The 9,341-nt window shown below is 40.3% G+C and overlaps 1 protein-coding gene across 1 annotated transcript; it reads left to right on the forward strand.

Moving 5' to 3' along the window:
- Positions 1 to 412: 412 nt before the first annotated feature.
- On the forward strand, positions 413 to 6,095 carry LOC113029291 (ADP-ribosyl cyclase/cyclic ADP-ribose hydrolase 1-like). Its single transcript, XM_026180089.2, has 8 exons — positions 413 to 934; positions 1,606 to 1,732; positions 1,829 to 1,964; positions 3,214 to 3,296; positions 3,901 to 3,974; positions 5,385 to 5,471; positions 5,576 to 5,659; positions 5,761 to 6,095. The coding sequence occupies exons 1-8, from the start codon at positions 756 to 758 to the stop codon at positions 5,816 to 5,818; spliced, it is 828 nt and encodes a 275-aa protein (XP_026035874.2). The 5' UTR covers positions 413 to 755; the 3' UTR covers positions 5,819 to 6,095.
- The last annotated feature ends 3,246 nt before the right edge of the window (positions 6,096 to 9,341 follow it).

The raw sequence follows: 9,341 nt of genomic DNA on the forward strand, positions 1-9,341 counted from the left end.
CAGAGCTCAGTCAAATAGAGCACCTGTGGGATGTGGTGGAATGAAAAACTGAAATCATGGCTTTGCGGCCAACAAATCTGCAGCATCTGTGTGATGCTGTCTTGTTGATAGAAACTAAAATCACAGAGGAATCTTTCCAGCATCTTAAAAGTACGCCAAAAGGAGTCCAACCCAGCACAACCGCGGAATACCTAAAAGAGAAAAAATGTCCTGAGGGTATGTATGTTGATTCATTTGTCATAACAGGTTGAAAATGTAGTTGAAATAAAATTTCGTATATTTCTGAAAATATTTTCTGTTGTTTCATCAAATGAAAGATAATGTTTTAAACTTTTATCTGATATATATGTATCTATATATGTGGAGAGAGAGAGAGAGAGAGAGAGAGAGCGCTGTCATCCTGCGTCTCCATAAATAGACGTCCGCGCTCGCACGATAGTGACAGTAAACAACATTTTGTTGAGCAGACTATATGAAATAAAAGTTTATATATGCTTGGGTTGATGTTGTACCATAAGTCCAGCAGACTTTTAAATACATGAGCACTTGCTGCGTTTCAACTCTTTGCGCATTTACCTCCTTTAAGGTTGTACAGGACTTCTGATTGGAGAGAGCCTGAATAGTTTGTGTGCGCGGTCATTCCGCGTCTCCATAATAGACGTCCGAGCTCGCGCGATAGTGACAGTAAACAACTTTTTGTTGGGCACACTTGTTAGACAGAAGTCTACATTTTTACCACTTTTTACGCATTTATAATGGAGCACGAGCAGTCTCGTCGACTAGGGAAACGGCGGAGGAAACGCTGCGTAATATTAATTGTCATCGTTGTCCTTATTGTTATTGTAATCATCGCCGTGGTGTTGGGACTGACTCTCCGTCAGAACAAAAGTGAATTTAAATCTACATTTTTGTCTAGGTGTGAGAAGTTCAATCAGTAAGTGGTGGTATTTCAACATTTTCTTATTTACTATTTTTGTATTTTCAGACGCACGCACATATGATAAAAGACACATGATCAATGAATGTGTACATGTGCACTTGCATGTTTCCATGTTTGATGCAGGACTGATTGCTTTTGTGAAGTTGCAAGGCTGAGGTGCTTAAAAACAGGCGGGTCTGGTATTGATCAGTATTATTGTCAATGATTGATCTGTTAACGTTCTGTATCATGCCAGCTGGTTTGCACATTGTTAATATCTAATAATAATGTATACCACTGCACATTATCATTATGTCTACGTGTACAGCACGTAGACATAATGATAATGTGCATTGAGTAAGTGGAGATATGAACTGCATTATGTCTGTCGGGTGTTTTTGCGTGTTTCCTTTTGTGATATTTGAATTTTGCAAGAAACAAGAAAAAGTTACAAAACATGATATCACCAAGTGCACATTCAGCGTCCACAGTCTAACCCCATGGCAATTTCCCTGCCATGAACTTCTTTCAATAATATCTATAATCATCTGGTTTTGTTGACACCAGTTTTTTTTTTTAATTAAATATATAAGAGTTATGTAAATGTGTTTGACTGTTTAGCATACTTAGCATTTCTTTAAATGAAAAATACACCTAAACATTAGCAAATTTTATTTATTTTTCAGAACTGACTGTCAAAAATTATGGGATGCATTTGAGCAGGCCTATGTGAACAAGGATCCATGTAAAGTTGCAGTGGAAGCTTATGATCCCCTCATTGTTGCAGCCCCCTTCAAACCTCAGTGCAACAGAGTAATAATCAGTGATTACACCATCTCAATCATCCCATCTGCCATAATCATTCATAGTCTGTAAAACAATACACTAATATGTGTGTTTGTGGGTCAGATGATGTTCTGGAGCAAAACAAAGGATGTGGTCCATGGTTTCACTGAGAAGAGAGATTGTTTTGTCACTTTGGAGGACACTCTGTTGGGATCTGTCCTGGATGGTCTGACCTGGTGTGGAAAAGAAGGCAGCAAGGGTAACACTCCCAAAGCAATCACAGTTTATTATTTGAACAGTGCAACAAACTACACACCAGCGAAAGAGCAACGACAGTAGTTTATATAAGTCATGCTAAAATCTAAAAATATATGTAATTTGTCGTGCAAGACATGATTTTGCTATTTGTGTGGCCTGTTGTTAAATTTACATACCAACAGCAAGTCAGGTCAGCCCTGAAATTTAAGGAGAATTTCTTAAACTTGTCACTTGAAGAATACACTCACACACAGATCAGATAAACCTTTAAGTGTTCGTGCCCTCACTCGTTCTGAGAAGATCGCAGCTTTCGCACAACTGCTATTACTTGAGAATGTTCAAGAAACCTTGTGAAGTTAAACACAATCAGGCTACAGAAAACAGAAACATAGAATTCTACAAAACTTTCTATGTAAGCAGAGCATCTTTTTAGCTTCCCCTTTTTAAAAAGATAAACTTTTCCTAATAGTTTAAGCTCAGCTCAGGGGGGGGGGGGGGGGGGGGCACAGAAATTCAGTAAGATGCACGACCACCTTTCAATGATATATGTAATAATGACTATATCAATTAATCGCAATGATAAAGTCAAGGTGGTTACACCCAAATAAAGATTTTTTAACTTTTGGTTTCAGCGCAAATTGGATAAACACATCCTATGACAGCAAGCATCATTTATCAAATATATTTATAAAAAAATAAGTTTATGGTAAATAAATGTTAATTGGCCTGTATTTGTATAGCGCTTTACTTAGCCCCTAAGGACCCCAAAGCGCTTTACACTACATTCAGTCATCCACCCATTCACACACACATTCACACACACATTCACACACTTATCTTCAAGATAGAAATTATGTTTCTGTGAAAACACGTTATCTCCATGAGCTGGGTCATCAGGGATGTGTTCCCTATTAGGTGTGAAAGGTTTCACTTTGTTTCTAGTTTTGGAAATAACTGATTATGCAAAACTTGCTTTGAGTAAAGCAGCATTTTCAGGCTTTATTCTTTTAGTAATTGATCCAAACACACTATAGAAGTGATTTTACATTTGAGCTACTCAGAGAAGATTTTGAGTCAACCCTCTGATTAAGCGGCTGAGGGTGGACAGCTAGGGCACAACATAAACGGCCCTAGGTTGTTCTTTTTTCTTTACTGTCCATTGTAGTTATGTAGTGTTGTGAAATTTCTCTCCTTTGTTGTATTTTACTTTGAGGTGCTAACCCAAGCAAATATGCATGTTGTTGTCATAGGTACCTTCACTACTGGGTGTCCCGGATGGTCAGAGTGTGAAAACAACCCTGTTCGCTCATTTTGGAGACGTATCTCTGCTGCTGTAAGTTTTCAACATTTGTTTGCTTTTCTTTCTCTCTTTTAAACGGGATAGCCCTGAGGTCATGCATTGGTGAAAATGACACACAAGTGGGCCGCAGAGTACAGCAAATCCCTCCTGAGTATAAGTGACGGTGATGGAAGAAAAGCAATCTTCACGCTGCCTCGTTGTCTGTCAATGAGTCTTTGTGTCGGTCTCCATGGAGCGCTCTCCTTAATGAGCAGCAGCCCACACATTCAAAGGAGCCCTGCTTTGGTTGAGTTTGGCTGGGTTTTACTCTGTTGTGCAACAGCCAACTTTTCCCAACAGTTGAAAAAAAAAGCAAACAAACATACAAATATTCTTTGATTCATAATGTTTTCCAGTTCGGTGAATTGTGCAGCAGTCCCAGACAAATTGATTTGTACTGTGTGTAAAAGGAAAAATACCAAAATGGTCAATTAGATGCTGTAATTATGTGGATACATTGTGCAAAATGCAAGTAACACACAGCTTTAAATAAAGTAACTTTTGCATGAATTCAGAGAGCACATAAATACCATAAAGTAAGGAAAAGTTGAGTGAACAAATTGATTAAAGATTTTTCTGAATGAAATGCTGTGCATAGTTTGCAGATGTTGCCTGTGGTGATGTCACAGCAATGCTAAGTGGATCCATCGACACACCATTCAATCCAACAAGGTAGGACTGCTTCTGCTTCTCTGACAGTTTTATGACTTTTACTGAGAAAAGTAAAAGAATCTCTTTTCATTTAGTGGTAATTAGAGCCACCAAATAATTTAACAGTGATATATGTGCTGAGTTTCAAGCTAAGTTAAGACGTCATTGCAGATTAAGAGAAGTGCTATTAAAAACAGTTATCATTGTCTTTGTTGCACAATGCAAGCACTTTGGCAACAGTGGGAAGGAAAAACTCCCTTTTAACAGGAAGAAAGCGCCAGCAGAATCAGGCTCAGGGAGGGGCATCTGCTGCAACCGTTTGGAAGACAGCACAAAAGATATGCTGTGGAAGACAGCCAGAGATAACAAGTATGATTCAATGCAGAGAGGTCTATTAACATACACTGAGTGAGAAAGGGGACTGAAGAAGAAATAGTCAACGCATAAAGTAGATGTTGTGAACAATTCATTGTTCAGTGGTTGAGCGTGCATAGCCCACAACCTCAGGGAGACCAATTTTGATAGAAAGGCAGTTGCACAGGTCCCCTGGTGGGGGCCGACCTGACTCTAAACAATCACAGACTCGGATAGATTGGCAAAGGTTTTCAAATAAGTACCAGCTAACTTATGAACGCAGACAGACAACACACGCTATTGTGGTCCATCAGCAAACTATCACTGTTTGTGGGAGAATTTCTTTTTCAAATCGATGAAATTCTGGCTGGACTCTGATTGTAAGTAGATAATATGGGCGATCGTGGCTCAAGAGTTCGGGAGTTAGCTAACCATCACCAGTGTGTGTGTGAATGGGTGGATGACTGGATGTGTAAAGCGCTTTGGGGTCCTTAGGGACTAGTAAAGCGCTATACAAATACAGGCCATTTACCACAGTATAGATTTTCTTCTAATGTAAAATACTGTGACAGCAATAAATTTGCAACAAATGGTAACAGATTTGGGGTTTTCATCAATTTATCACAAACACATTGTAATTGCTAGATTGGCCTCATTTAATCACAAACTGATAGCAGACTTATTCTGTCTTATTGCTGTTTTATCACCATCTTGATACATCGGAGCTGCTTTGAAGAGGGCAACTAGCAGGAAGCTGTTACTGATCTGGTCCTCATCTTAAGCGCAACCATTTCAAAAGCAGTCTCATGGCTCAAGTTCATTGTAGATGGTCACAATACTTCCAATAATGCCACGGTCTACAACCACAGTTTTTCCTTAGTGTGACCCTATCATATCTGCAGCGACAATAATTCTTTGAGGTGACTACTGATCCTTTTAGCACCTTGGAAATTATTTAGAAGTGGGCTCAAGTGCCAGATAGATGAATATATCAGAAAAATGTGGTGTTGTGTTGTGGTGACAGCAATATCTAGTTAATTTTGTACTCTAAGCTGCTGTTCTTTTTTTTCTCATCAGCATTTTTGCAAGCATTGAGGTGGTGAGGTTTCAGGCCTCTAGGATCAAAAGCCTGAATGTTGTTATGGTCTTACAGCAGAATGCCAAGTAAGATTTTCTCTTTATACACAAATCTGTCACCACAATGTGCATACAATATTTTAATATTGATCCTACATTCACTGCTTCTGTTCTGCGTCTAACTTCTTCAGATCAAACTGTACAGATCCATCCTTGAAGAATTTGAGGCAAACTCTAGATACAGGGATAACATACAGCTGCAAAGATGTGCCTGAGTAAGTACGTGTGCGTTACAGAGGAGCTGACGACCTGTTTGTATCTGTCCTCACAAAACACAACTGACCTCTTGTTATTATCCTGTAATGTATTCAAACAGATCTCGTATTCAGGAATGCGGTGCCAAACCAGAGATAGCGTGTGGAGCCTGCTGGTGAAGATGTCTGATGTCAGTCACAACATACTAGCATATAGCCACAGAAACATTTCTCTCATTTCCTTGCAACTTTTTTAATAAAATTTGAGTATTTTTGTACATGTGAAATTTATTTTTCTAAACATGTAGGTTTCTAATACATTCCATTATGACAATATTTTGTGGAATCTGATTTTTTATTTTTTTTTGGACTGAACACATTGAGTACCATGGCTGCCATCTCATTGTTGGTAGAACATGTATTAATTTTTAAATAAAATCTTAACTTGTAAACTTTATTTGGACTCCAAAGTGTAATACTGACTGTTGTGTAATCACATCCTAAGTGTTCTATTCACCTAGAATAATTAAAAGACATATCATCCACCAGTTGCTCCAACTTTGGACTGAAATACCTAGCTTCACAAGGCCAAAGCAAGTTCAGCAAAGAAGCCATCAAGTTCATCCAAAGAAGCTTCTATGTAGATGATGGCCTGACAAGTGTAAGGTCGACTGCTGAAGCCATACGCCTGGTAAAGGAATCAAGAGCTCTATGCAAAACAGGAAATCTACGGCTACATAAGTTTGTATCCAACGATGAGTGTGTGATTGCAACAATTCTACCACAAGAATGTGCTCAGACCAAAGATCTAAACATGGCTCTAGGAGAACTTCATATCGAGCGAGCACTTGGAGTTCAGTGGTGTGTTGAGGCGGATGAATTTCAGTTCAGGGTGGAGGTAAAAGAAAAACCCACTGACAAGGAGAGGGGTTCTCTCAACTGTTGCCTCAGTCTATGATCCACTAGGTTTCGTGGCTCCATTCCTACTTGTCGGCAAACAGATTCTTCAAACGCTGTGTAGAGACAAGGTAAGCTGGGACGAACCTCTCCCCGAGCACATCCAGCCACAATGGGAGTCATGGCTCAAAGATCTGCCTCATTTGGCAGTTCTAAAGATTCCAAGAAGCTACCTTCCATCAAACTTTGGTGAAGTCTCACTATATGAGCTTCACAACTTTTCCGATGCAAGCTTCAAAGGGTATGGTGCATGCTCATACCTTAGAGCGGTGAGTGAAACAGGACAGATAAGTTGTTCACTTGTCTTGGGGAAAGCAAGAGTAGCCCCTACCAAACTAAAGGCTTGAGTTATCTTCAGCTGTGACCTCAGTCCGCATTGGTGATATCATCAGAGGCGAGCTGGAGATTGAAAATGTGCAAGAGTATTACTGGACTGATTCAAAGGTGGTCCTTGGCTATGTGAACAATGATGCTAAAAGGTTCCAAACATTCGTGGCCAACCGCATCCAGCGAATAAGATCTAGCACAAAACCTGAACAATGGCGATATGTCAACTCTGAAGACAACCCAGCCGATGGAGCCTCAAGAGGATTGACTGCAGTTCAAATTAAAGAATCTAACTGGCTGAAAGGACCCAACTTCCTTTGGCAGCAAAATCTCCCACATGAAGTGGGAATGGTGGGAGAAGTTGAGGCTACTGATCCTGAACTTCGGAGAGCACATGTTCATGCAGTTAAAGCAAGAGAACAGAATCCAATGGTAAACCGTTTAACTAAATTTTCTGACTGGTCCAGAGTGGTGAGAGCAATTGCCAGGCTCAAGAGATTTGTCAGAGAGTTTAAGGGATTTCAGTCGAGAACTAATGAGTCGACTAATCTTGAAGAACGAAGAGAAGCAGAGATCTTCATCATCAAACTTGTACAAGAAGAGGCATTTGCTGAAGAGATAAAGAAAATAAGAGGCCAGAAGGAACACACTTTGAGCAGGCACAACAGGCTACGTCAGCTGAATGCTTTCCCGGACGAAACCAATGTTCTCAGGGTTTGAGGACGGCTGTCTCAGTCAGCCTTACACCATGATGTAAAGCATCCTGCAATACTTCTGAAAAAATCTCATGTGTCAGCTCTGCTGGTCAAACATCATCATGAGCGCATACACCATCAAGGAAGGGGCATGACCATGAATGAGTTGCGCGCAAACGAAATATGGGTCCTAGGATGTGGAAGTGTGGTCTCCTCACACATTTACAAGTGTGTAAAATGTAGACGATACAAAAGAACAACTGAGGTTCAACAAATGGCAAATCTACCAGGAGAGAGAATTAAGACATCTCCCCCCTTTACTTATTGTGGGCTTGATTGTTTTGGCCGCTTTATTGTGAAGGAAAGAAGAAGAGAGTTGAAACGATATGGATTGTTATTCACCTGCCTATGTTCTAGAGCAGTTCACATAGAAACGCTTGACGATTTGACAACAGACGCATTCATGAATGCACTTCGATCATTCATAGCTATTCGAGGACCCGTGCGCCAGCTAAGATGTGATAGAGGGACAAACTTTGTTGGTGCTAGAAAGGAGCTTTCTGAGTTGCTTGAAGGAATGGATCAAGATCGTACAAGGGCGCTTGGTTGTGAATTTGTGCTGAATGTCCCATATGGGAGGAGTTTGGGAACACCAGTATTGGGTCTGTGTTTCCACAAGCCCCGCTGGTTTAGAGACTTATTCATCATGAAGAAAACAAGACAGTCAGCGATCGATCGATTTACTTGCAAGGGAGGCCTCGTCGGTGTCTACCACGAAATGACCCCAACGACAGCCTCCGCTTGCTGCCTTTTATTGGGAATACAGTTCACACAATACACATCACAGCAAAACAACGCCCACCATAAACCCCCCAAATGGTTCTAAGACAAGGCACTATGTGTGTGTGTATGTGTAAACATCTGTATGCATGTAAGAATGTGTGTGTGTGTGTGTGTGTGTGTGTGTGTGTGTGTGTGTGTGTGTGTGTGTGTGTGTGTGTGTGTGTGTCTTCCTGATCACAGCTCTACAACATCCTGGTCATAAAGAGGGTAGTCTCTCCCACACCCAATGTATGGTTCACCATGGATAACACAGTGAAGCCATACAAAGGGCAGGAAGCTTACCAAACATCAAACAGAATCTTCACAAGGGATGTGTAATAATCCTCCCCCAGCACAGAGTGGCTGGAGAGGTGGTCAGGGTCAAAAGGATGTCTTGATCCTATAGATTGAACTAAGACCTTACAAGTTTAAGAAGCATAATGACAAACATTCAACAATTAGACTTAACAATATTACTTTGCAGTAAGCAGGTGTGTTTATAGGTTGTAGCTGCTGAAGCCTCCTATTGGCCACTTATCCAAAAATGCTGATTTTGTGATGCATTACAGTGTCATGGTCCTGTGTTGGTGACCCAGTGTTTTGTATTTTTGGTTTAAGTAATAATTTATTAATTATGGTTTTCTGTTTTGTATTGAATTTACCGTTCCTGGTTTCTAGGTTTCTGTTCTGTTTCTGTTCTCCGTGTGTTCTATGCTTCATCTCAGGGAAGACAAAAAGACAGAAAACTATGTTCCACTTCTAGTTACTTTTGTCTCTGTGCTTCATGTGTCTGTTACAGAGTCTGTCATGTTTCCACATCTCAGTGTCTAATCTGCATCTTTGTAAATTGTGTGGTGCTTCCTGTTTTACTTTGATAGTGCGTGTCCTATGTCAGTGTATCC

The sequence above is a fragment of the Astatotilapia calliptera genome, chromosome 9 (assembly GCF_964374335.1).
Source record: "Astatotilapia calliptera chromosome 9, fAstCal68.1, whole genome shotgun sequence".
NCBI lineage: Eukaryota > Metazoa > Chordata > Actinopteri > Cichliformes > Cichlidae > Astatotilapia > Astatotilapia calliptera.